At 45.3% G+C, this 27787-nt stretch overlaps 1 protein-coding gene across 5 annotated transcripts in view; it reads right to left on the minus strand.

The window, feature by feature from the left end:
• PEBP4 (phosphatidylethanolamine binding protein 4) overlaps positions 1–27787 on the minus strand; it is a 248890-nt gene that overhangs the window by 95904 nt on the left and 125199 nt on the right. For all 5 annotated transcript variants that reach the window (XM_041767325.1, XM_041767328.1, XM_041767326.1 and 2 more), the window contains exon 4: positions 1442–1540. In XM_041767325.1, coding sequence (XP_041623259.1) covers positions 1442–1540 — 99 coding nt within the window. The remainder of the gene's footprint in view (positions 1–1441; positions 1541–27787) is intronic.

A 27787-nucleotide genomic window follows, 5' to 3' on the forward strand; every position in this document is an offset into this window, starting at 1 on the left:
CTCCCTCAGGCACTGTCCAAGAAGCCACTGCTGGAAGTCTCCCTGGAAGAGTCCCCTTCCAAGCTCAGCACTGCCTCTGAGGATGGGGTGTCGACCTGAGCATCCTGTGAAGGGCCTGTGGTCACAGGGCAGGGGCTGGATGACAGGATAGCTTCCTCCCCAAAACCTCCACTCTAGGAGCTGTGAGAGCCCCTGCCTTGCTCAGGAGAATCAACGGCTAGTTCACACTATATCCTTTCCTCTGGCCCATAGTAGTAGAAGGAAAAACACAAACCCCTTACATTTGCAGCACTATGTTTTCCAAAGTCCTCTCAGGATGCTCTCTCATCCTTGGATTATCATGATAACTACATAGAGGAGGTGACACGGTTCCTATCTTATAGATAAACATGAAACGCCCAGAGGGACTCCAAGGGACTTAATGGTGATCATTGATTTGGGAACCAGCCAAACCTAGATCCAGACTTAATCTTTCTAGTTCTGGGTTCCCACTGTCTCACGGCTTGAGGCCTTTGCACACTATGAGAAGGCCATCCGTGAGCTCTCTAGGCACAGATGCGTGGATGGCTGAAGCTAGCAAGCATGGATTTTCCCAAAGTGTGCTGCCAGGCACTCGTGAACAAAAGATTAAAGAGTCACATGAGGTTGGAAAATAAATGCGTATTATATAGTGCACATTAGAATATTAAAAGCTCTAAAACACACCTCGTTGAGGAATGGGATTGATACGGTGCAACCTGAAGTCTCCAAAACTTGTTTGGGAATAGAACCTTTTTCCTTCCCCTACATAATGCCTGTTAACATGGCACACAAGATTTCTTTTCCTCAGACCTGCTCCAGAAGGGATGAGCCAGGCTCCTTCACAATTATGCGATGGTAAAGGAACACAGATGAGGGGAGGCCACTCGTTTCTGTACAAAGCAAAGGAAATTTCCATGCCTCCCAATGCCCCTTGGCCCATCAGGAAGAGGAGCTCCTGCAGGACTCCTTCTGGCCAGGTCTGTGACCTGGACTGCAGAGAATCACCCTCATGCTTCCAAATCTAAGCCTCTAATTATGGAATGCTGGAGCCAATTGTTAAATTTCCAGAAAATTTGTGAGTTAATTGTTAAAATATCAGGAACTCAAAACTGGCCATGGTGGAAGTATTTACACTACAGAAATCAGCAAACATGACAAATTGGGGATCTCCCCATCTGGTTAATCCTGAGAGCCCGTTTACCTGTGCACAACTGATATGGATGTTTTTCGAAATTGTTAGAAAACTTGGAAAGGGCTGTGACACCTGGCGGGGGGTTGGGGGGTGCGCCGCAACCTGACATAGAAGTCCTTGCTCTTCAGAATCCTCAGCCCTCCTGCCTGGGAGCAGAGAACTGCATGGAACGGTAATCTCCCAGCTATAACCCCAAATGAATCAGAAAGTGCCTTCTGGCCTTTTTACCTTGATATCAGTTACCAGCCAGTGTCTCCAGAATTGAGCTTTGGGAGAAGACCTGCTTGGGGCATCTGGATCCACCATCACCAGGATGTAGGTTGCGCCCTGTAACACATACACCAAAAAGAAATGTAGCATTGGAGTTCGAATTCTGACAGGAAAACTGCAAGGTGCTGGGTCTCCTTTTTTCTCTATTGCAGCTGAGAGTGGCTGACCAAACTTTATGGCTTTCTACCCAAGTCCATCTTTGTTCTGGTGACATTCCTCTTGTGTCATGTGTTTACTCTCAGAGAAATGAAGTTTATTAAGTAGACAGCTGAAAAGCTTGGCTTTCCCTTTATGAAGAAGAATAAATTAGGGGCACCTGGGTGACTTAGTTGTTGAGCACCTGCCTTCGGCTCAGGTCATTATCCCGGGGTCCTAAGATCAAGTCCTGCAACAGGCTCCTCACAGGGGGCCTGTTTCTCCCTCTATGTCTCTGCCTATATCTCTGTATCTCTTATGAATAAATAAATAAAATCTTAAAAAAAGAATAAATCAAACAAGTATATTTACTAAGCATCATGCTAGGTGCTCTGATGGAAACAAAGAAATTTAAAACAGGGCTTCTGCTCACAAGAAGTTCACAATACAGTTGGAGCAATTTATCTGTCAATTTGGTAGACACAGGAGAACTTAGTCTGTGTCAGGAACTCTACCAGTTGCAAGGCATACCAGGATTCATTCATCCCTTCTGCAAGCATTTAGTGAACACCTACTATGTGCCAGAAATCGTTCTATAGGCTAGGCATCCAACAGAGAACAAGACAGTGTGAGCCTTACTTTCAGGAAGTTTTTTATTCAAGGGAGGAGACAGAGTTAAAAAAAACTCAACAAACAACCCAAACCATAAGGAAATGTCCAATTGAGACTAGCACTGTGATGAAAACAAAACAGGGTTGTGCAGGCGGGAGCAAACAATATGAGAGGAGGAAACAGCCAGTACAGAGGCCTTCAGATGGGAAGGAGTGAGGGCTGGGAACAGAAAGAATATCATGTGACTAGGGGTGAGCAAGGGGGAGGATGGACAAGGCAGGGTCAGAGATCTGGGTGGGAGCCAGGCCACGGAAGGCTTTGTGGTGGGCCTTGGTAGGGTCAGGAGGAAGGTTTTATTTTTTCTGTTCCTCCAACCCTTACTCCTTCCAACCTGAAGGCCTCTGTACTGGCTGTTTCCTCCTCTCATATTGTTTGCTGCCTCCTGAACAAGGAGGTGAGGGGAACACCTAAAGAACAGGTATCATGAAAGCCAAGCCAGAAAGTGTTTTGAAAAGGAGGAGGTGGGTCAACTATGTTGAATTCTGGTGAACGGTAGAGTGAGAGGAGGACACAGATGTGACAGTGTGATTGGACAACTTGAGGACACTGTTAACTTGGCAAGACCAGTTTCAGCGGAATAGAAAGGACTGAGGTTTGTTTGGAATAGGTGGAGGTAAGGCAGGAGATGAGGAATTGGATATTTTGTAAAGATGATAAAAGAAATTTTAGTGTGGCGGTCAGCTGAGACGTGGAGTGGCTGTTACTAGATGGGAAGGAAGAGTCAAGAGATCTTTAAACAATTTTTTTTATTATACTTTTAAGAGATAGATGACAGTCAGTCATATCTGCAGGCCAGTGGAAAGGGAGATATAAGTGACAGAGAGGAGAAAGGGGACCGTGGCAAGAGCCAAGACTGAAAAAAGGATGGAGACAGGATCCAGACCAAAAGTGGAGGGACCAGGCTCTGGTGGAGGCAGAGGGTACAGGTTCAGATGCACGGAATTGGAGAATGTGATGATGAGGAATGAGGAAACTCCTATTTTCTCAGCTAATTAGAGGCAAGGTCATTAAGGGAAGACGGGTTATAGGAAGTTTGGGGACCAAGAAAAAGATGTGAAATAGTCATTTTGGAAAGTGAGAAATTGAATATACCATAGGTTTGTAGTAAGGTTCCTAGGTAATACTACATTTCACATTTGTGTGCTTTTAACTCTTCAGGCGCAATCGTGAAATAAATGGTAGCTGGGTTTCACTTGGATAGGGACTCAAGCTGGTCAGTATGCTGGATGAGAAAGAGTGGGAGAGTATGATATTAATAAGGTAAGTAGAGAAGAGACTGGGCTCCCCTTCATCTGAAGGGGATGTAGCTGTGGAACAATGTGCGAGGGTCTGCATGTTTACCAAGTGCTAAAGGGACACAGAGAATGGAGCCTATACCTCTCTATCTTGGAATCCAGGCAGCCTTCACAGCGTTGTCTTTTGAACTTGATCTTGAAGAATGAGCGGGGTCAGGAAAACAACTCTGTAGGCAAAGGGAAGGGTCTGTGCAAAGGAATGGGGCTCTTTGGGGAATGGCAAGAATCTTGGTGTGCTGGGACAAGGGACGTCTGTCTAGATGAAGCTGAAAGGGACTTGATAATAGAGAGCATTTCATGCTCTCTAATTCTAAACAAATTTGTTTTGCCACAGGACCCACTGAGATTGTTTCAATAGACAACTGACATGATTAAGTCTGTGCTTTGGGAAGGCATACAATAACATTGAGTAAAAAAACTAAGAGAAGAGCAAAAAAAAAAGAAAACTGGAGAAAAAAAAAAGACAACTGGAGATATCCTGAAGAGACATCACAGAGCTTGAAAGCGCAAGTAGTAATAATGAAGACAGAAATAGGCATTTGTACTGTGTAATGCACAGCATGAAGTGACTGGATAGGGCCGCTGCAGGAGAGGGAGATGTCTCGGATGCCCCTGATAGTCTATCTTGGGCAAGTAGGTGGACGACGGTGCCAGGAATACTACGAGTAACAAATTTGGGAGACTGTGAGTTTGGTGTTAAAATATGTAGGAAGGGGTGCCTGGGTGGCTCAGTTAAGTGTCTAACTCTTAATTCTGACTCAGGTCATGAACTCTGAGATCGAACCCTGAGTTGGGCTCCATGCTCTACGGGGAGTCTGCTTGGGATTCTCTCTCCCTCTGTCCCCCTCCACTTGTGCTCTCTCTCAAATAAATAAATAAAATCTTAACAAACAAACAAACAAACGTGCAGGCAGAGATATCCCTTAAATGGAGCTATGAGGCTGGAGCTCTCTCAAGACTTACTATGTGAGTAGTGGGCATGAGGATGGCTGAGACTCGGGGAGAAACGGTACAGTGAGAACAGAGTGGCTAGGCTGGAAGTGGGGAACTCCAAGGGGTAGGGTGAGTTGGGAGGAGAACCAGGGGTAATAGTGTCATGGATGCCAAGACCGTGACTGCCAAAAGAGCAGTCAAAGGAGGGGTGGGGTGGGGTCAGTATACCAGAGCCATCAAGGGAGAGGACCACATGCAGCATTTGCTCTGGCAATTGAGGAATCACTGGCAACTTGCCAAAGAGTAGTTAGAGATAAAAATACTGTTGAATGTTAAAAATCCCCAAAAGTCACTGAACCACATAATGCTATAGGAAATTAAATAGAGAATCTGAAGATAAAGTCAAAGGAAATTTCTAAGAACTCTGAAGAAAAGGATAATCAGATGAAATACTAAGGGGAGAGGCGCCTGGGTGGCTCAGTTGGTTAAGCATCTGACTTCAGCTCAGGTCATGATCTTGGGGTCCTGGAATCCAGCCCTGTATCAGAATCGCTGCTGAGTGGGGAATTGGCTTGTCCCCTCCCCTGACTTATGAGCATGCATCAACTCTGTTAAATAAATAAAATATTTAAAAAAGAAAGTATTAGGGGGAAGGAAGGATCATATCCCAAAGAGCCCGTGTGCACGTGTGTGTGTGTAATTCCCACATGTTATGTTATTCCCACATGTTATTCCTTACATGTTATGTAAGATATGATCTCATTGTCTTTGTTAACCAGCAGAGTAGAAGACCAAAAACATCTATCATACACATGTATGTCGCCTATCCATGGAAAGAGAACCAAGAAAACTGAAACTGAAATGTTGACTACCTCTAAGTGATAGGATCATGAATAAAATCCCAGAAGCAAAAACTGTATAATTGATGCTCCCAAGAATAGGTTCTAGCCAAAGTAATAAGCAAACAAAAAGAAACAAAGTGTAAATACTGTAAAAGAAATAAAACCATCTATCTCTTTCTTTGAGTTAAACTTTTTTTTTAAGATTTTATTTATTTATTCATGAGAGACACAGAGAGAGAGAGAGAGAGAGAGAGAGAGAGAGAGGCAGAGACACAGGCAGAGGGAGAAGCAGGCTCCATGCAGGGAGCCTGACATGGGATCCCGGGTCTCCAGGATCAGGCCCAGGGCTGAAGGCGGCACTAAACCGCTGAGCCACCCGGGCTGCCCTAAACTTTTTTTTTTGCAAGTGACATGACTGCCTACATGAGAAATCCAAAAGACTCAGTTGGAAACATCTAAACTTAATATTCAGTACAATGAGTTGTTATGTAATGCACACAAAATCAGTACTTATTCATAATGGTCAGAAAATACATTTTTAAAATCCCATTTACAATTGTAATAAAAAACATAAAATATCTAGAAATAAACCTGATGAAAAATCCAAGACTCAGACAAAGAAGCCAAAACACTACTGATGTGCATAAAAAGAAAACTTGAATTAGATGTGGAGACATGCTATGCTTTTAAATTGAAAGAATCATTTACAAATGTGTAATATCCTTTAATTAATTAACTAATTTAACATAAATCCTAAACAGATGTTTTGGGAACTTCATGGAATAATTCTAAAGCTCAGAATAGAAGACAAAAATAATTAACCAAAGCAATATTGGAAAACAGGGAAATGGTATTGATTTTGTAGATATTAAAATATATCATAAAGCTATAGTAATTCAAACAACATGGTATTGATTAAAGAACAAGTAACTAGAGGGAACAAAGTAGAAAATCTAGAGATAAACCCATGTCCTTAATATATGTGTGCCTAATAAATGATCAAGTTCTCCTTGAATATATGGTATTTCATATATGACAACATTATTTCAAACAAGTAGGGAAAGGATAGATTATTTTTTAAGTGCTACTGAGACAACTGGCTCACCATGTGGAATAAACTTTAGTCTCTATTTCTTTCATATGCCAAAACATTTCCAGATTTAAATGTGAAAATGAAAAAAATCTTTAAAAAGTGATTTAATGCAATTTAGTAAATTCATATAACGGAATACTCTGTTAGAATTAGATCTTTATATTTTAATATGGAAAAATATCTAAAATATACTAGTGAGTGAAATAAGCTGCTGAATAGTGTGAATGGTATCATTTAAAATGTGCAGGAAAACTTCATATATCTAACTATATATATATTTATAGATATATTTGCATATGCATAGAAAATGTCTGGAAAAGTACACACCAAACTGTTAACAGTAAATGGCATGAAGGAAAAGATTGATATATTTAACTAGATATAATTTTGAAACTTTTATATGACACACAAAAAAGCCAAAATAAAATTCGAAGATAATGCTGGGAGAAAATATTTACAAGACCTATGATAAAGGGTTAATAATATCCTTAATATATAAAGTACCTTTGAAATCAATAAGAAAAAGAGTAATAACCCAATAGAAAAATAGATAAGCAACATGAATAGGCATAAATTCATTAAATAAGAAGTACAAATGATCAACAAGCATATGAACAAATGTTCAATTTCATTAGTAATAAATATATGCAAATTTTATAAAATAAAAACCCATTTTGCCCAAGAAATTGACATATATATATATTTTTTATGTTTATTCTCAGAGTTTTTAGGTTATGTTGAAGTAAGGGGTAGGTTATAAAATGTTATGTAAGATATGATCTCATCGTCTTTGTTAACCAGCAGAGCAGAAGACCATAGATGTCTATCATACACATGTATGCCCTTCTGTGGAAAGACGACCAAGAAAACTGGAATTGAAATGTTGACTACCTCTAAGTGATAGGATCATGATGTACTATATTCTTCTTCGTGCTTTTCTGCATTTTCCAAAGTTTGTGCAAAAAAATGCACTGCTTTTACACATAGAAAAAAAAAGATTTGTACTTAAAAAAAGCTACTGTAAGAAGTCCCCAAACCCTCATTTTTCTCCTGGTCAGACAACGCCTAGAGGAATTCTTCTCTATGGCAGGCTTCTCTTTCTTCTCAATCCCACTTGCCACGGCCCCTCCTGGCCCCCACCTGCAGCTCTCCCACACTGGTGTCTGCTTCTTTAGGTGTTTGTGGGTGAATCCCTGTTGCATAGTGCTTTCTGAGGTGGCTACACCCTGAGTTTTACCCTAGATCCTCTCCCTGCTAAGTAACCCCACAGCAGACCTCTTCTAACACTCAGCAGCAAGGCTTCTGTGGTGACGGTTTTTTGCCTTCTCTCTCAATGCAATCAGGGAGCTGGTTTTTAGCCCTTTCAAAGACCCCAATTGCCAACAGAAGTTCCCTAGCAAATATTTAGCAGAAGTGGGTTAATGTTCAGCATGTGAACTGGGAAACAGGCTATTCAAGAGCCTGGCTCATAGCTAAACTCCTTGAAATCTGACCCAAGCACCCAATTTTTTCTCTGCTGGTCCTTGGAGCAGATAGGCTGGCATAAAGTGGGGTGAAGAAGATGAGCCAGTCTCCTGGCACATGACACTCATGTCTGACCATGGTGAGCCATCCTCTAGGTACAGCCTAAGGAGAACGTGCAACAGTTCAAGGTACTTTCAACAATGACTTTATCTCCAGAGATTTTTGTACTTGCCACATGTCTTCTTGCCTGAAACTGTTCTGTACTTCTTTGGTGGGGGAGGGGGAGCGGGTATTGCATAGACCTAGTAAATGCCAGGCATGCAGGAGGTACTCATGAATTTTTTTAAATTTTTATTTATTTATTCATAGAAACAGACAGAGAGAGAGAGAGAGAGAGAGAGGGAGAAACACAGGCAGAGGGAGAAGCAGGCTCCATGCAGGGAGCCTGACGTGGGACTCGATCCCGGGTCTCCAGGATCACGTCCTGGACTGAAGGTGGTGCTAAACCCCTGAGCCACCCGGGCTGCCCCGGTACTCATGAATTATTGTTGCACTGTGGGCTGGAGATCTTGGCCAAGTCTTTCTCCTCTCTGGTTTATTCCTAGAAAATGAGGGGACGGATAGATGGTCTACTTACCTTCAGATTCTAACATTTATTCAATGGCTTCTGAGGTGTCTAGATATCAGGTGAAACTGATCCTGCTTAAATGAGTCAACAGTTTCTCTTCAGGGTATTTATCCAAAAGAATTGAAATCGGGACCTCAAAGAGATGTCTGCACTTCCATGTTCATCACAGCATTATTATAGCCAAGATGTGAAAAAAAAAAAACCCTCCATGTCCATCAGTGGATGAATGGCTAGAGACACAACATAATCTATATCTATCTATCATCTATCTATCTATCTATCTATCTATCTATCTATCTATCATCTATCTATCTATCTATCTATCTATCTATCTATCTATCTATCTATCTTCTTTCTATAGTGGAGTATTATTTAGCCTTAAAAAAGCCTCTGTAACAAAGGGGATGAACCAGGAGGACGTTGTGCTAACTGAAATAAGACAGTCACGTGAAGATCAGTACTGTATGATTCAATTTATATGCGGTACCTAAAATTGCCAAACTCATAAAAGGAGAGAACAGTGGTTGCCAGGGTTGTGGGGAAGGGGAAGTGGGGAGCAGCTGCTTAATGGGTAAGAGCTTGCATTATGCAAGATGAATACGTTCTAAAGATCGGAACAACATTGTGCCTGTACTTAATAATATCATATTGTACACTTCAAAATCTGGTAAAGGGTAGATCTCACATCCTTACCACAATAGAATAGAGTTTAAAAACGAAAAAAAGAAAAAGTAAGTAATTCTACTTGAAGAAAGCATGATGGAATCAATGTGCTTGTCAAACATTCTGCAAATCTCAGCATCTGATAGTATGCTTTGCCGGTGAGGCTGTGGAGAAGCTTCCTGCATGACTGTTGGGAAGCGAAGTGGAGGCAATTTTACCTATAGGCTCAGTGATCCCACTTCTGTGATTTTTTTCCCTCTAAAGATATCTGCACATTTATGAGACAGTTTGTATGTAAGGTACTCACTTCAGTTCTAGACAAAGCTGAATAATAATAACAAAAGTCGGAAATAACTCAAGTGTCCATCAGTTGGGGATTGGTTGATAAACACTGGTACGTACTCGCAATGGAATACTTTATAGGTGTTAAAAACCATGAAGCTCTCTAAGATTGGATATGAAAAGCCCTCCAAGATAAATTAAGTGAAAAAAGCAAAATGCAGAACAGTGTAGATTATCTAGGAGCTCACTTTTACAGAAGAAAGAGAAAATAAGGTATTTCTTTACAGTGGCTTGTATTTACATAAACAAACTCTGGGAGGATACTTAAACAAAAAAACTAATAGACAATGCCAGTGGTAGTAGTAGTGGGGGTAAATGGGATGGACCTCTCTTATCTACGCCTGTTCTACCATCTTGTTTTTTGAGCCATGTGTACATACAGTTGACTTTTGAAAAAACCTGGGGTGGGCTGGTGACCCCTTGAGCAGTTGAAAATCAACGTGTAACTTTTGATTCCCCCAAAACTTAGCAGCCTCCTGTTGAACAGAAACCTTACCGCTAAAATAAACAGCCAATGGACATGTATTTTATATGTCATACATGTTACATACTATATTCTTACAATAATGTAAGCTAGAAGGAAGAAAATGGAATACAGAAAATCACGAAAGAAAATATATTTGCAGTAGTGTAGAGTATTGATCGAAAAAAATCTGTGGATCGGCGGACCTGCACAGTTCAAACTCCTATGGTTCAAGAGTCAACTGGATAACCTGCTAAAAATAAACTGAAGTTGTAAACTAAAGAGAAATGTATAGTAATCACATGGTACTATCTTGGAGATGTCAGCCTCTAATCTCTCTCTCACCAGCTGAGAGGTAAAGAGGGATGACCTTGTCCCTTTGCTGCAAGCAGAGCTCCGAGAATCCTCATGCTATTTGTGGAGGGCACCGAGGTGAAGGGCAACCCATGGACGAGGGCCATGGACTCCATGGTGCAGGGCCTGAGCGAGGTGCGGGAACTCACATCAACAAATCACGATGCTTCCAGACGATGGAGACGGCACAGAAGCAGAGTTAAAGTTAGATCTGGATTTGTACAGGTACATTTTTTAAAGCAGCTACATCGAAGTATAATTTCCATACTACAAACTTCACTCCTTTTAAACATACATTTCAACAATTTCTAGTAAATTAACAGAGCTGTGCAGCCATCACCACAATTTAAATTTAGAACATTTTTATCACCCCAAAAAGAAACCCTTTGCCATTTACAGTTACTCCCTGTTCTCTCCAACCAGCTCCAGGCAACCACTAATCTACTTTCTGCCTTTTCTGAACATTTCATGTAAATGGAGTCATGTAATATGTGGTCTTTCGTGCCTGGCTTCTTTCAGTCGGCAAAATGTTTTTGAGGTTCAACTATGTTGTTGGCGTGTGTCAGTGCTTTATCCCTTTTTATTGCCAAATAGTATTCCACTGTATGGGTCTCGGTATGCTTTGCATTTATCCAGTTGATGGACATTTGGGTTGCTTCTACTTTTTGGCTATTATGGAGTGTGCAGCTATGGACAAGTGTGCAGCTATGGACAAGTGTGGATATATGTTTTCAATTCTCTTGGGAAAATATGTGAAGTGGAATTGCAAGGTCGTACAGGAAACTTATGTTTAATGCTTTTTAAAACTACCAAACTGTTTTCTAAACTTGTCGCACCATTTTGCAACCCCACTGGCAGTGCATGAGGGTTCCAATTTCTCCACATCTTCACCAACACTTGGTACCATCTGATTTTTGGATTGAGGTCATTTTAGCAAGTATCAAGCGGCATCTCACCATGTTTTTAATTTACATTTCCCTAATGACCAGTGATATTGAGCATCTTTACAGGTTCTTATTGACTATTCATGTATCTTTGGTGAGGTGTCTGTATGAATCTTTGTCTCTTTTAAATTTTTCTTTTTATTGTTCCAGAAGGAATTTCAATAGGTGTGTCCCATCTGGAGGTTAGGGGAAATGGGAACAGTAGAGTGGAAATCAAGGAGGGAAAGTGGGAAGAAGAGGCCATTGACTTTGAACTCTGATCTGAACAGTTGTCAGAGTCAGATATGTCTCATCCTTGAACATCTGGCTTCCGTCCTCAACCACCATCTGTACGTGGGGTTGTCTACTTACTGCAGCTCACCACGACACTGATTCTTCCTGCAGGGAAACGTCAGCCTCACAGGTAGCCACCACAGTCCAGGTGAGCAGAAAGCACCCAATGACACTGACTCCTCCCATGCCTAGTGAGCTAAGTCTTCTGTCCTCTGTCCCACTGGCCACCCTCAGAGACACCGTTGAGCCCCAATCTCCCCTGCCTCCCATCCTGGTTTTTTTCAGCCAGAGCCTCTTCCGCTGACCTCTTGTTCAGCCATTGGTCCTCCACCACACCATCATTCCCCAAATACTCTTTTCTTCTTTGCCTCAGAGCCAGTCCTCATTTGTCCTCCACCTCCAGACTCGGCCACTCTGCCCTACAGAAATGCCACTGAGGAATACACGTCTCCCCTCTGTCCTTTGTCTCTCCATGAATTGCTCTACTTCCTTGCTTTTGCCTGGATCTCCCCTAAAGGGCCCCTTCCCCTGGGCACTCTCAAGGGCTGGTGTATGTTCTCTCATGCCCCACAAACCCTGGGGTCAGGAGGCCATTGTTCCCTGTCGCCACGTCCTTCTTTGTGGCTTAGGCTGTTCAACCATACATCTTCTTTCTGTCCTGTTGGCTGTTACTATGATCTCATGGTTGCTCCTGCTCATTCATTGAAGACACTGGCACCTGCTTAGTCTTCTTTTCTTCCCTTCATCCTGCTGTCATCCCAATGACTTCACACACATGTGGAATACCTGTCTGTCCAGCCCCATGGATGCTCTGGGTCCTGCACCTCCACATCTCAGGCAATCTTCTCTTTCTCTATCTCAACCATCAACAGTCATTCCCTGAAACTCGTCATCCCAAACTGTTCCATCTTCAAAATTCACTAATTCTGGCCTCAACTTCCTCTCTGTTCAGCTTGCTTCTTCAACTCTGCTTACCAGAATTAGTCTTTGACTTCAAGGGGCCTCCTGACCACTGGCAACTGTCCCTCCTCCCTCTCTGTCCATCAGCTATCCCTCTGCGCTTGCCTGCTCTCCACTTCGTAGGCAAACCAAACAGAAGAACTCTCAACACATACCGTCTCCTTTCCTTCCTGTTTACTTTTTAAAAAAAAATTATTGCAGTATAGTTGACAGACAGCACTGTATAAGTTTCAGGTGTACAACATTGTGATTCAACAGTTCTAATGGGGAGCTGGATGGATGTGCAAGTAATCCAGGGTCCCTTGTGCTCTAACCAGGGGCACACTGCTAGCGCTGCAGGAGCCAACCTGAGGAGGTAACTAACTCTGCCTGGGGTGACCAAATAAAGCCTCCCAAGAGGATGCTGCCTCTGAGCAGGGTTCTGGTGAATGGAAGTTTGCCCAGGAGGGAAGCCATGCTGGGCAAAGCAGCAGCATACACAGAGCCACAGAGATGTGAAAGGGAGCCACGAGTTGTTCTGTGTCTGGAGCCCAGAGTCCCCAAGGCCCAGGGGCTGAGGCCTGGAGGGGCAGCAGAGGCAGCCAGCATAGGTGATGAGGAAGATGGCAAGGGGTTGTACATGCCAAGGAGGTTTGTAAATGGGGGTGCATGGGATCATACAGCCAGACACAAGTGTTAGACATGGAATTCCTACAGGTGGTGGAGGGGTGGATCTGAGTAGGCACAGTGACAGCTGATCATGTAAGGGATGGGTCACGTGGCTCAAGAGTAGTCATTCCCAGAGTAGACCAGTGAGCCACACTCTCTGTAGCTCAGAGGTTCCACGCAGGGTAAGGGACTGATGTGGGGGTGCACCCTTGAGTCTCGAGGCTCTCTCCCTCCACGGGAGGAGTATGTGTGCCTGCCTTTCTCAGACAGGAGAAACAAAAAGTATTTGGACAGAATATGACAAGATTTTGGTAGACAGTCCCGAGTCCTAGCAGTACTGAGAAGATGGGGCTTGTGTTAGTCCTGTCTTTTATTTTCTCATGCTTTAACATCTAAAGCTTTGCTGATCCTGGAGGGGCTGCCAATTCCTAGACAGCAAACACTCACCTGAGAGCACACTCTTCAAATGCAAGCCTATGAGTCCACAGCTTATACCCTTCACCACCACCTCCTTTATTGAGCTGAGCCACTACTCATCCCATGACCAGGGACCAGACAACCAGGGGCAGCTCCTATGCCCCAGAGCCCACTGGAATTATTCCACTTAGCCAATCCTAACCCTGTCTACCCTGATTATCCTCCCTTGCCCATTTCCCTGCCCCTACCATGAAAATCACAGTAAAGACTCTTCCTCATGCTTTCCCCTCACTCCTGCCTCCTGGCAGACCCTGGTGCTTCCCCATGTGGCCCTGGGGGATGTGTCCTGACTCCTGTCTAGAGATCTGTGAGTACGAATGCTTTCCTCCATGACCATCATTTCCATCTGCATGTCTTACCTTACCTGATTAAAACAAATCCCAGGCACATTTTAGGACAGGGCCCTTGACTCCTTGACTCAGATATCCAGCAAGCCCACGGGAGACTACTGCAAACTGGGGGGGTCCAGCATTGCATCTCTCTTGTTTTCAGATAGGACTAGGGATGTGGCTTGCTGCCTACAGTGCTCACTTGTCCTTGAATGGGAGATTGACTGGATATGATTAAGTTTCACAGTCAAGTTGAGTGGAGAGCCATGTTCTCCAAGGCAGTAGTTCTTACCAGAGTGAATATTAGAATCATGAGGGGAGATTTTCAAAGCTACCAAGGCTGGACCCTTGACTTAAGGGGTCTGGAGTGGGGCCAAGGCACTGGTGTCCATTTGGAGACCAATCCTAAAGTCTGGTTTCCCAGATCCCTGACCCAATCTGCACTAAAATCCTGGCTTCTTTCCTCTTACTTAGGGCACTCTCAGAGAAGAGTGTGTGCCCTCTACCTAAAGAGGACAGGCCTCCCCTGACCTGCTGGAGTCCCTTGTGCCTGGGGCCCTGCAGATTAAGGGGCTCAAGCACCAAATCGAGAAGCTGAAGTCACAAACACCAGTCACCCTCCGCTCCCACTAGTCATTATGATGTTGGTTGGAATACAAATTTAGCCCCTGGTGGGTTGATTGTGTTTGAACCTCCCCCACAAAGTTCTGTATGGGAAATCTAGTTAAGAGCCTTCTTCCTGGGGGAGGTTGAGTGTAACAGCTGTTCCTCCCCAGGGCTGATGGTCCCGCCAGGATGCAGTCTGGGTGTTGCCCCTTGAGCCCAAAGCCTTTCATCCCCAGGGACCGCCTCACATTTCACGCTGGCATCCAGAGGGACAGCTGACATCACTGCTGACAAAGACATTTCCTGAGCTATGTGCATAGACACACCTCGGCCTGGGAATTGGGGCTCCTTTCATGCTTTGACACCATGTGGAAAAGAAGTTGTGCAGTCACTATGGCTTAGCTATTCCTCCTTGCCTTCCTCTGCTGTAGATGCTGGAAAGCTGCATGACTTGACTTCCCAGTGTTTCTTTCACCAAGAGGGGGCCATATTCTGACCCGGATGATGTAGGAGAAAGTCCCTGGGAAGGGATATCTTCCTGAATAAAAGGTACAGGCTCACTAGGAGAAAACCCTTGTCACCTTTTGTCTTCAGCCATTCCCCTTCTTCCCTGCCTAGAATGTGGATGTGACTTTGGATGTGTAGCAGCCACCCGAGTGACAGAGAGGGGGACAAGCATGAGGTCGAAGGCCTATGTGGTAAGGGTGGTGAAACAGAAAGATGGAAAGAATCTGGGTCCTTGAGCTCTCGAAGCTGCCTGGGATTGCCAGCCCCTCAACATGTTGCATGCAACAAACAAACCTACTAAGTTCCCGTGGTAAGGAATCTTCTTCCTTGGACCCCAAACACATCCCTAACCTCACACACGCATCAGTTTTTGGTGCTGGTTTTCAAAGTGAGTGTCAGAGGCTGATCTTCGGAAAGGAATCCTGATGTTGTGCAAGATGATTCTAGGAAATGACGGAGGACCTGGATGCTAGCTGTTCCAAGGATGTGTTTGGGAATAAGCTATTTACTCAGGTGTAATCTATCGACCCTTAAAACGACAATAATGTGTGTCTCACACAATGGGGGCATTCTAAAAATAAAGGGAGTTAAAAGTGTGAAAGTATTTCTAAGACTGGGAAGCAAGGTCCCTGGGTCAAGTTTTGTTATTGTGAACAAATGGCCTCTGAGTTCCTTCCCCACGGTCCCTGGAGCAGCAGTTACCTCGGGAGGCAGAAGACTTCTTCCAAACAGCCCACCTCTGGCTGCCTGGAACCAGAGCTCCTTGGCATGTCTAGTCCAGTCTGGGGATACTGGGACACACACAGGCACAGACCTCCTTCTCTCTAAATCTCACTCGTCCATGGCCCCGGAGAGACTGAGTTTGCCTGGAAATGGGACTGATTACAGAACCCCAATATATTGGGAGGATTTAAATAGGGGCAGAGGTTCCTTTGCAGCAACCCTGGCCAGCAAACATCTAGCATGTACCTGGTGCTATGAGTGATGGGTGTCCCTCACTCCATAAGGACATGACTCATTAAAGTACGGCCCACACTCTTAGAGAGGGCTATGTCTCGTGGAGCCCCAAAACTGCCCCATAAAACTCCCGCTTGATCGTGTTCTTTCTTCAAGAACAGCATAGAACAGCGAGAACAGCAAGTCCTGTCCTTACACATGGCAGCATTTCAGATATTTGAAGGCAGTTATCACAGCTCCACAAATACCTTTTGTTCAGGCTAAAGGTCCTTTCCTTCAACTGATTCGGCTACCTGGGACAACATCCTACACTGTCTGTACAAACACGCCCTTGAATGGTTCACAAACTGAAAAGGAGACAGCCATGTAAACAACTACAGTGCAACGTGACACGCTGGCGATGGGAACATAGGTGAAGGACCAAATGCTTCCATGCAGAATGGGGCCAGGGTGGCGGTAAGGCTTCCTGCTGGGGGTAGGAGTCAAGGAGGAGGAATAGAGGCTGATTTGGCAAGGGCTGAGTGCTGGAGTCGGAGTCTCAGGGGACTTGGGTCGCAGTCAGCGAAGGCCATAATTTGGTGTGACCGGAGTCACATCACTGGAAACAGGGGGCCACTGCAGGTGAAACGCCTCTAGACAGAGATTATCATGCTGAGTGCACCACTGGAAAAAAAACCCTAAGGCTCAGAAGGATTCAGGGATCTGTCTGAGGCAACGCACGTAAGCGATGTGAATCCTACTCAGTCACTGTGTGACCTTGGGCGTGCATTGCCTAAACTCTCTGGGTCTCAGGTTCATTATCTATAAAATAGAAATAATAATCGTGGGATGCCTGGGTGGCTCAGTGGTTGAGTGTTTGCCTTCGGCCCAGGGCGTGATCCCGGGGTCCTGGGATCGAGTCCTACATTGGGCTCTTTGCAGGGATCCTGCTCCTCCCTCTGCCTCTGTCTCTGCCTCTCTCTGTGTGTGTCCTCTCGTCAATAAATAAATAAAATTTATTTAAAAAAATAATAATCGTGCTTTTTTCTTGGATTGTCACACACGTTGATTGAGCTAATAAATGGCTCAGGAGAGTGCCCTGCACGTGTTAAGTGATCAGCAAATGCCAGTCATTGTGAACAAGCGAATGGCTTCTCTGGGATTGAAAACCACGTCCCTGGTCCCCCAAACCCACACTCTCCTCCCTTCACAGAAGGGCAGGCACAGGTCAGAAGGTGGAGGGACGGATTTTGGGTTGACATCTATTTATTACAATACGGTATTTATTTGCGTGTTGCAGAGTCCTCCACACCTAGGTCTCTGGACACTTGTGCAATCTAAAACATACATACGACAAAGATGGACTTGTTGGCAACATGTTCCAGCGTCTCTGAATCAAGTGCCTTCTGCCACTGCGCTGCCCAGTCCTCGGGGGATGACGGTCCCCCCACAGCATCTGTGCTCAAGATGGCTGGGGGAGGGAGGTTGGCCTGGCTCGCAGGATCCTGGCCGAGTGCCAAGGGGACGCAGGTGGCCGAGCGGTGAGTTCGAGTCCTGGTGAGTTCACTGTACTCTCTACACTCCCCCAAGCCCGAGCTCTGACCTACTGCAACTTCTCTATCTTAATAAAGCCGAGGGACTTATTTAAATCTCAAAGCCACGTACGCAGCCAAGCAGGCACAGAAATCACAGCATCATCGAGTGATGAATTGAGATTTGATCCGCACGGCATGGGAGGGAGGAGAGGGGACTGAGGAAGGGAATGGGAAAGGAGAACTCAAAAAGCAAAGCCGAGTGTGGAGTGTGGATCATATCTTCCAGATCATATCTTCCATCTAATTAGATATCCGGTGGATAAGCTCCACCTCCAAAGCTACATTCTCATCTACTCCGCTCACCATCTCCTCCTCTGACATAACCTATTTCTGTGAATGGCCTGGCCATTTTGGCAGCCACCAAATTCAAAACATGAATCATCTTTCGGTTCTTCCTACTCCGACCTGTGCCCAGTTCTTCTTGATTTCCAAGTTTAGGGTCTCTCTAGACCACACTCTCCCCCTCTCCTCATTCTCTCCGGCACCTGTGGGTGAGTCTGGACTAGCTCTTTCCTCTAATATTTTACTAGTCCCCTCGCTGGCCTTCTGACCCCTCTACTTATTTGCGGCTGACTTGGTAAACCAGTCGTCTGGAAAACAAACCAACAAAAACAAAAGCTGATTGGCAATGCTTCCACATTTCCGTGGGTAGCTATTCACACCACAGTTCATCTAAGTTACCAACGTGAGGTCACAGAATGTGAAGTTGGAAACAGCAGCACGGAATTGGGCCTTGCAAGCACACAACTGCCCGATAATCTAAGAAACAGCCTGCCACAGATTTGTGACTGAAATATAAAGTGTGTAATCTGGCATTTGAGGCCTCCTATAGTTTGCTCTGGCCAATCCCACCACGGCACTACACGTGCCCACGAAGGCTGGGGATGCTTCTGATTGAAGGTGTCGTTCTTGCTTCCCAGCTTTGGTGGCTTTATTTATACTGGTCTCTCTGCCCATCAGAAAATCCTTCGCTTTCTTCAAGACACTTCTCAAGTGCTACCCATCTCCTCTATGAAGATTTCTTCTGAGCCGCTGAACCATACAAGATGTCCTTGGCATCTGAACTCTGATAACGTTGTTTATACCTCTGTGTGTGTGTGTGGGGGGTACTTATCTTGGTCTGCTCTGTATCTGACTACATGTGGGCTTCTCTTGGTCCCCCTTATTGGATTATGATTTTTTTCAAAGGTAGGGACACTCGTGTGCTTTGCGTATTTTCTTGCACAGAGTAGGTAGTTAAGAAAGATTTGTTGAAATAAATGTGCCCATGTCCTATGCCAGGATGGGACACTGTTTATTTTTCATGTTGTAGAAGAATGAAAAGATTTCTGATCTAAGGGCTACACAAGCCCTTGGTACTGCTGGCCTTGACACTGTGTTGTTTCCTGTGGAGGCTTTGCTTTCTTTGTCTCCGGGCCTCAGCCTGGGGAAGCCGAAGCCTCTTGTTCCTGAGCTGGGCCTCTCACTCACCTGTGCCTCCAGGGCCTAAAATTAGCTCAGCCAGACCTAACACTTCCTTCCAAGAGCTGGTTCGACTGACCCCTGGCTAGGGTCAGCAAATGCAACCTGCCTAAACGCCAGGCCTCGGCCTTAGCTGACCTAGGAAGCCTTGGCAGTGAAACAGAGCTGGGGCCATTCTACTAGGCCTGGTCCCGAGCTGTGGCTTGGCCTCCTCTGCTCTGGGCCTAAGCAGTCGCCAAGGCCCCTAGTGTGAAGGAATTTGAGTTCTAACTTTAGGTGGCTACGTGGCTGATGGCTGTGTTTGTGAATATCTCATTCCTACTTTGGTTGCCCAGCTGGTGGGAACAGAACGGGTAGTCATGGGACTGTCATCATGTGCTGTCCAGGTTAACATGTAGCATTTCTATTACTATTAACAGACTTTCTGCTCCTCACTCCATCTGTTCTCTGAAATAATTGCAGTTGTACAGACCATGCCTTCGCTACAGGCAAGCTCTGGGGAAGAGGATAGTGCTTTTATGAGAAAAAAAAAAAGTGTTAAAAAATAACAGCAAACATGAGAAGAGAGTGGGAATGAAGCTAACAGCAGGTTTCCAATTTCTTTCGGATTCCGGCCTGCAAAGGTGGCGTTTTCACACTTGTTTGGGGTGACCAAGCCCAGCCAGATGGGGGTGAGTGGCTGGGCTGGTGGCTCAGCCTTTTGGAGGTGGTGTTGGTCACCAGGGCAATCCCCTGGTCGGGCTACCGAATGAGGAGGTGTTGGGAAGGGGTAGGGTCCTGGGGAAGAGACAGGGGCATTGTTGATGGCCTGGCACATCCTGTTCCAGGGAGTGAGATGGGGTCCAGGCCTGGAAAAAAATGCTGGAGAATCACGAAGGGCTAGTGGGAAGTGAAGGTTGTGAGGAGAGCCACTGGGTTTGTCTGGGCCTCTCTCCACACGCAGAACAGGAGATCATCTCAATGACCTCTGCTTCATAGGGTGGTTAGGAGAATGAAGGGGTCCTACAAAATACTAGGAATTCTTCTAGCGGAGGGTTAGGAGAAGTGTCAAGGGTGATTAAGATGTGGTGTGTGAAACGCAGGCACCATTCAAAGCCCCCAAACAAATACTTGTGGATTCTAAGAACTCTGATTTGTAAGCATAGTGTGTGGGGGTTCCATCTCTTTGTGGGGGTGCTAAACAAGGCATAACTATGAGTACAATAGCCTGATGGGTCTTTGTTCTAGTGCCTGCCTTCCCACCACCCGGCTTGTCGTCTATATGAGGTTTAGCACCAAGTGTCCAATTTCATCCTCTTAAGCTAAGAATAGTGGTCTTACCCCCCTTGCCTGAGCCCCCCATTGGAATGGCCAAGGAGGAAGGTACTGTTGAGTTTTTAGAAGCAAATTTGATGGAGAAACAAGGAAATGAATTAAGGGAACACAGCCATGTGATTTCTAGGGCTTCTTCCAATTTCAAGGAAGTGTTTTGATTTGAAAGAAACCCACAGAAGGGGACTGGTCAGCTGCAAAGAAGACATTTGTTGGGGGAAAACTCTGTGTGTGTGTGTGTGTGTGTGTGTGTGTGTGTGTGTGTGTGTGTGTGTGCTCTATCCTTTTCTTGAAATCCATAACACGATTTTTAAAAGATCCTAGAAAAGCTCAGGTGGAGAATCAGGGAACCATCATCTGCTGATCATGATCACAGTGCAGAACAATTCTCAGGTACTGAGTAGATTTTCCCTGCCTTTCCCACATCAAATTACCCTCTAAACTGATCAGGAAATTCTAGATCTACTTTAAAACCAGATTCAGTGAATCATAGAAACTGACAGGCCTTTATCTAAGAAATTTTGAAATACACAAGTGTGAATGAAAACATGGCACTGTTGATTGGCAGGGGAGGTCCCCCCAAAACCTGGGTTCTCCTATTAAGAAATTGGAAAGGGGAGGCTTGTGAACTATTCCTGACTATTCAGAAAATTCCAGATTTATCTTGGGAAAATCCACATTTTCTCCTTTGGCTAAAGACTTGATGGGAGAGAATATGAATCAGTTCCTTGAGAGAATGTCTGTGTTAAAGATGAATGAAATTATATTGATTTTTGGTACGTTCGCTTCCACTACCTTCTCGGGAGCTCCTCCAGGTCAGGGGCTGATGGAGGGCTCTTAGTGTCCTCTAGATACATGGAGTGTACAATAACTATGTCTCCTGAATGCATGAGTGAAATACATAAATAGTGTTGCTAATATAATAGCCAAGGACTTGAGTAAAATACCTGACCATAAAAAGTGAACCCTAGATGCAATTAGTAATCAAAGATTTACAAGCAAATAACAGCGACCATTAATTGAGCCTTATTATATGCCAACCATTTCAAATCCCTTGCCTCGTTTAATTCCAGAGTGAACATGAAAGGTCAGCATTATTATTTCCATTTTAAAGATGAAAACACTGAGACTGAGGGTAATTGACTAATTTGCCCCAGGGCATGCTATTAATAAATGGTGACAGCAAAAATCAAACCCAGTTCTGATTCCAAAACCCAGGCTCTTATCTTCAGTGCTTTGTTAATTTGTTTTAGTTTTTTGAAGAGCTAAAAAAAAAAAAAAAGAAAAGAAAAATGGCGGGAAAGGAAATTATATTTAGTCTTTCAAAAGCTTTTGGCAAGTTAACTTTCAAATTTAAGAACCTTTGGTGCCAAATATTTTGTCATTGATAGGGAACAGCTTAGAGACAGCAACAAACAAACAACAAAAGGATCTCTTTCTCCATTCACTTACAGATTAAATTCTTTTGGGGCTCAATTCTAGAACTTCTATTCTACACCTTTATGAAAATTGAGTGGGAGAGGAAGTTTACAATGAACCCAGGTGAATCCTTTGGCAGGTGAAAATACCACTGGATGCGGATAAATCCAGGCTGGCCCTGAGAGGCTGCGGGAGGGCAGAGGTGTGGGCAGATGAGCTCCTGGGCAGGCTCGAGCTAGGCTGGGCCCTGGCAGAAAGAATCCTGGCTACTTCTGGGAGGACAACTCAGAAAAGGGTATCACAGTCACTACAGATGCATTTCCTAAAGACACTAAGGGGCTGCTGTGACCTGGAAAGACAACAAAAGGTCAGACTCAACTGGAAAGAAACACGCATAAATTTACGCATGCATTTGCTTAGAGCCCTCCTGTTTGCTTGGAGGCCACGTCCTCACCTTCCCAGTGCTGCAGAAAGGCGCCACTAAAATAGTCAAATATAAGGGATGGGATGAAGGCAGGAGAAGGAGATAAGGAATGATCAAAGTATTTCACATCACTAAGAGTACAAATGTTCAAACAGGTCTTGGTCATCAAATCCTGGAAGGCAGAATTAGAGGGAACTTGTGTGTGTGTGTGTGAGAGAGAGAGAGAGAGAGAGAGAAGAGAGAGAGAGACAGACAGAGAGAGAGAGACAGAGAGAGAGCACACATGGAGAAGGGTGGGGGAAGGACACAGGGAGAGGGAGAGGGAGAACCTTAAGCAGACCCCTCACCCAGTGCAATGTGGGAGCTCTTTCAAAAGCTTGATCACTACGATCCTGCTATCGTGACCTGAGCTGAAATCAAGAGTTGGACACTTAACCAACTGAGCCACTCAGGTGCTCCAAGAGGGAACTCTTGATACTTGAAAGAGCAACAGTTAGTATAGATAAGAGGAAGTGCTAACCTATGCAGTGAGGGGTAAACTCATCTACTTCATTACCCAAGAGGAGGAACAGGTTGAAAATATGAATTGCCCTTTAAAAGTTTTGGGCAAACCAGTGGGCTTTTGATTTAAAATAGCTTCTTGGGTAGACAGTGACTTTTAGGAAGAGATCCTTAAGGCTTGATAGCAGAGAGGAGAACAGGGCCATTAACTGTCTTTAGATGCAGTGGCCAGAGTGGCTGGCATTTACATCTGGGCAGACACTGGTTCATTTTGACCCAAGCTGCCAATTCTGATGTTCTTTTTGGGCTGAAGGAGGTAAGAAATACTATGCATATATTGTGAGAAGAGTGAAAATGGTTAACAAAAAGTAATTTCCTGCGCCTGGGTGGCTCAGCGGTTGAGCGTCTGCCTTTGGCTCAGGGCGTGATCTCAGGATCAAATCCCACATCGGGCTCCCTGTGTGGAGCCTGCTTCTCTCTCTGTCTATGTCTCTGCCTCTCTCTGTGTCTCTCATGAATAAATAAATAAAATCTTTTTAAAAAAAAGTAATTTCCTGGTTCCTACAATTATGAGCCCTGCCCTTTGGGGGCCCACAGGGGGAACCTTAAAAATCTCAGGGTGGAGCACATGCAGCTTTGGAAAGCTATGACGATTGAGTAGAAAGAGCTTGTCTCTGTCACTGGCTAGGATCCCAACAGCACTCAGAGCCACAGCAAGTGGATGCAGAGCCTAGAATTTGTGCAGCCCTTAGAAGGGCAGTGCTTGGTTTAATGCTCTATGGTTGCCATCTTGAAATTCTCAGTGACTTTTCATCTAGAGGTCTTGCAATTTCTTTCTGCACTGGGCCCCACAAATTACATAGCCAGTCCTTGTTAGGATCTACTCAGTTGGCATAATAATAGTGGGGGAGTGGGTCAGAGGAGGACCAAGGGAGAAGGCCAATCGAGGCAGCTGGATCCAAATGATGCCAGAAAGGGGAACATGTGTAGAATGGACAGTTTCCTAGGCAACTAGTGGCCCCATCTAAGTGTCATGCACATGCTTTGCTAAAAACGTTTCTTAATGGCAGGGAATAAAACAAGAGAAATAAGGCGTAGGGGAGCCTGGGGCACACCTGAGTTGCTCAGTGACCTGCTGTACGGCCAATCCATGAAAAGAACCATCTGGAAAAGAGAGAAAAAAAAAATAGGCCTTGATGGGCCTGAACTCAAGCGAATGTTTTGTGCCTGAATGGCAGTCTTCCTCTTTCTCTAGCTTCACCCTCAGACATATGTGTTTATCGGAAACATTCTTAAGTAATGACCTGAGCTTATGACAAGGGCCACTCCTGGGTTGGCTGGGTAGTCTGAAGAGCCTGGATGCTGAATCAAAGATGAGGACGATATTGTGAGGGAAAAAGAAAAGACACTCATAGGAGCCCTAGCCTGGGCTGTGCCTCTGTTCCTCTCATCTTTCCCAGGGCCGCTTTGAAGTAACATTTCTGGCAACCACTTCATTCTCAGGCCTCGGCCTCTCCATCTTCACAACAAGTTATCTTAAATCCTCCACAGAAATCAGCACAAAGGTGCTGATTCTTGGCAGAGTTCTTACAGAGGTGGGTAGGAAAGGACAAACAATACTACAGAAATCATTAATTCTAGTGCTCGTATCATCCGAGAAATGATAGAAGGAAAACCAAGATGAGGCCCCAGAAACACTCCACAGATACTTACACTGTATAAATTGGCATTTTTCAGATTAGAAAAAGGCTGTTACTGTAAACTATGATGAGGCCATGCCACAAGGAAATCTCAAATCACAAGGCTCTGTCTAGTCAGGGAATTTCAAGTATCCCCCTAAAGTTCCACATGCTTTTTTCTCCTTTTTCACTTAACCACATTCTATCTTCTTTACTCTTTTCAGTTTAGAGAATTAGCTCTGATGGGGGATGATGCTTGCTCTGAGTGTTCAGAGAGGGAGAAGTCCTTTCTGGTTAAGGGGGTTCATGGGTGTGCCCTAACCCACTGGCAAATCTGCTGTCTTTCCCACAGCAGGAGGCTGGCATATCTGAAACCTGACCTTGATTCCTTCTCTGCTCTCCACCCTTGTCCTTGACTGGGGCATGGTGGACACTTGGCCTGGGCAAACAGTTCATAAACCAGCTAGTGTCTGCCCAGCACAAGAAAAGCTAGGCTGGGCCAATCCTATCTGACCTCACTGCTCTGAACCAGGATCTTTAGAAGGGACAGTAGAAGTCTGGAATGACCAGTGTCCAGGGATGAGGACAGCAGTGGAGGGTGGGGTGAGGTGCAGATTCCAATCCTGGGACTACCTGGGGCCTGCCTGTCACCCATCCCTTGTCCGGTCCTCACCAATTCTGTATATAAGCCTTCTCTTTCTTGAAGGGTAGAAGCAGGCTTCTTGGTGGAAGGGTTGGAGGGACAGATTTCAACTGGGCTCGAATGTGGACATTTTAAGAGTGAGAGCAGAGCAGACACAGAATGGGTTGCTTGGGAGTAAGGGTAGGGTGGAGAGAAGAGTAAGTTCATCATCACATGGTGGGGGTGCTGTAGGGGAAACTGTAGGGCTTCTTCCGATGCTGCCATTCTATGAGTCTACATGTGTTAGAGGGCTGGGCCCTTCTGTATCTAGCTCTGCACCCTGCTGGGGGGAAATGTTTTGCTAAACTTAAGGTTGAGAATCCATCTTAAATATTATTCCACCCAGATTTATTCTGCCCTTGTGCCCCATAAGGCACTACTCACTGCCCCCACCCTACTCTAGACATCATTTCTTTAGGAATCTGTCTTCTGACCAAACCATGTGCTCCTCTGGGCAAGATGCTCGGTTATCCCCAGGACCTGGCACAATGTCTGGCCGGGCATGGAATGAATATACAAATCAACACATGAATGAATGACGTGGTAGGTAAGATCTGGAACACACTGGCTTGGATTATAGAGGCTGGGATAGAACATATCCAAAAGGCCTAGAAACACCAGGAGGAATGCCCTTTATGTTGGACTCAATGCCCTTCTCCTATGCAGACCTCCATCCTTGGGTGCATACAAGGGGCCCACTTCTCTCCATGTCTTCAGAATGTCACCCTTCCATGGTTGTCAGGGACAGAGACAGAGGAAGAGGCCACATACACAGAAGGCGGATTGGTTTAGCAAGAGGACAACAGCTTGGGAGGTGCTGGGACCTAGAATTCTGATGCCACGTGACGTAGGCCAATCCCTCCTCCGTGTGCCTCTTTTTCCAGGGTGGATAAGATGAAATGGGGCTCTGAGAATTTAGGGGCCCCTGCTTTTAAAAACGTGGAACTCTAGATTAGAAGAAGACCTGGTAACCTTAGTTAATTAAGCCAACATGGGCATCCTTGTCACCCCATCCTGAGAGATCTTGTTCTGCTCCCCTACCCCACACCAGACCCCCTCATTTGGCTGTAACCCAGAGGTAATAGAAGTTACCTCACTGTGATTCTCAGCCCTCTTTCTTGAAGAGGAAGAGGCTAGAGTGGCGGAGAGCCTAGGTCTACACCCACCAAAGCCAGATATGAGACGTGGCACCAATTCCAGAATATCCCAACTCTACTCCTTCCTGAGAGGGAGCACGCCAGGCCTGGGTACTCCTCTTCCCTGTCTGTATCTACCATGACCCACGAGTGGCCAACACTGGGTAGCTGCAGAAAGGGGATTTGAGGGCACCTGGGTGGCTCAGCAGTTGAGCGGCTGCCTTTGGCTCAGGTCGTGATCCTGGCCAGGGTCCTGGGATCGAGTCCTCCATCATGCTCCCCACAGGGAGCCTGCTTCTCCCTCTGCCTGTGTCTCTGCCTCTCTGTGTCTCTCATGAAGAAGTAAAGTCTTTTTTTAAAAAAAAAAAAAAGAAAGAAAGAAAAGGGATTTGATACAAACAACACATAGGACAGATAATGTTTGCTAAGTCCTTGCCTTGGGCTCAGACCGAGTACAGACTGCATGTGCCGGTGATAAGATAGTTGCAAAAGACAGGTAAAGAAGGGAATCTTGGGGAACCAGTCCCCAAGATAGGAAGAAGTGCATTGCTTCTATCCCTGTGAGTGGTGTTCATCCCTGCCCTATCCCCCAAACCACTTATTTTCCCTTATGATGTTCTGTGACTACAGGGATGGCATGTTGACCCACCCCTCTGGGGCAGCGAGAAGGGAAGTGGGGATATGACGAAGTCTGTTCTACGCTCAGTCAACAGGCAGGACTCAGAGCCAGAAGATGGGTTGTGTAGTCCTATACTCTCATGCTCTGACACACAAGACTTTAAGGGGTTCTTTTACTTTGGGGCTTGATCTTAAAAGTATGTCCTTGACAGAACATAAAGACTCCTAACTCTGGGAAACAAAATAGGGGTGGTGGAAGGGGAGGAGGGCGGGGGGTGGAGAGGAATGGGTGACAGGCACTGAGGCGGACACTTGACGGGATGAGCACTGGGTGTTTCTCTGTATGTTGGTAAATTGAACACCAATAAAAATTAATTAAAAAAAAAAGTATGTCCTTGAGAAAGAGCCCCCCACTCCACCTCTCTGGCCCCTTTAAATGCTATCTTCAAAGTTTTGTAGAGTCTGCCTGGTAGGAGCAAAAAGCAGTGCTGTGTGGTGAGAGGGAGACCTGGGCTTGGTTCAGGTTTGGTCATGAACTAGCTGGATAACTTTGGGTCTCCTCATTGGTGAAAGGAAGGGTGGGATGGGGTGATAGGCTAGGTCCTATGCTTATCTCAGGCTTTATTTCAAGTAAATGCAAAAGCAGAGGCACCAGCCCCAGACAGCATGTCTGTGGGTGGAAGCAACCCCAGCCCTGTCCCCTTCCCTATGGGGGGCAACGGCCACCCACCCCACTACTATTCTTCCTAACATGTGGTGCCCCAGAACAGCATCAAGGAACACTGTAAGTGCGGGAAACCAGGGGAAGGCCTGCGTTCCATGGGCCCCCCAGAGCAGCCGGCTCGGCACCACCCCCCAGATCCTGCAATATGCCAGGAGGGATGCCTGGGTCTGAGGTGGCTGCCGGAGAACAC

This window comes from Vulpes lagopus, chromosome 8 (genome assembly GCF_018345385.1).
Source record: "Vulpes lagopus strain Blue_001 chromosome 8, ASM1834538v1, whole genome shotgun sequence".
Taxonomy (NCBI): domain Eukaryota; kingdom Metazoa; phylum Chordata; class Mammalia; order Carnivora; family Canidae; genus Vulpes; species Vulpes lagopus.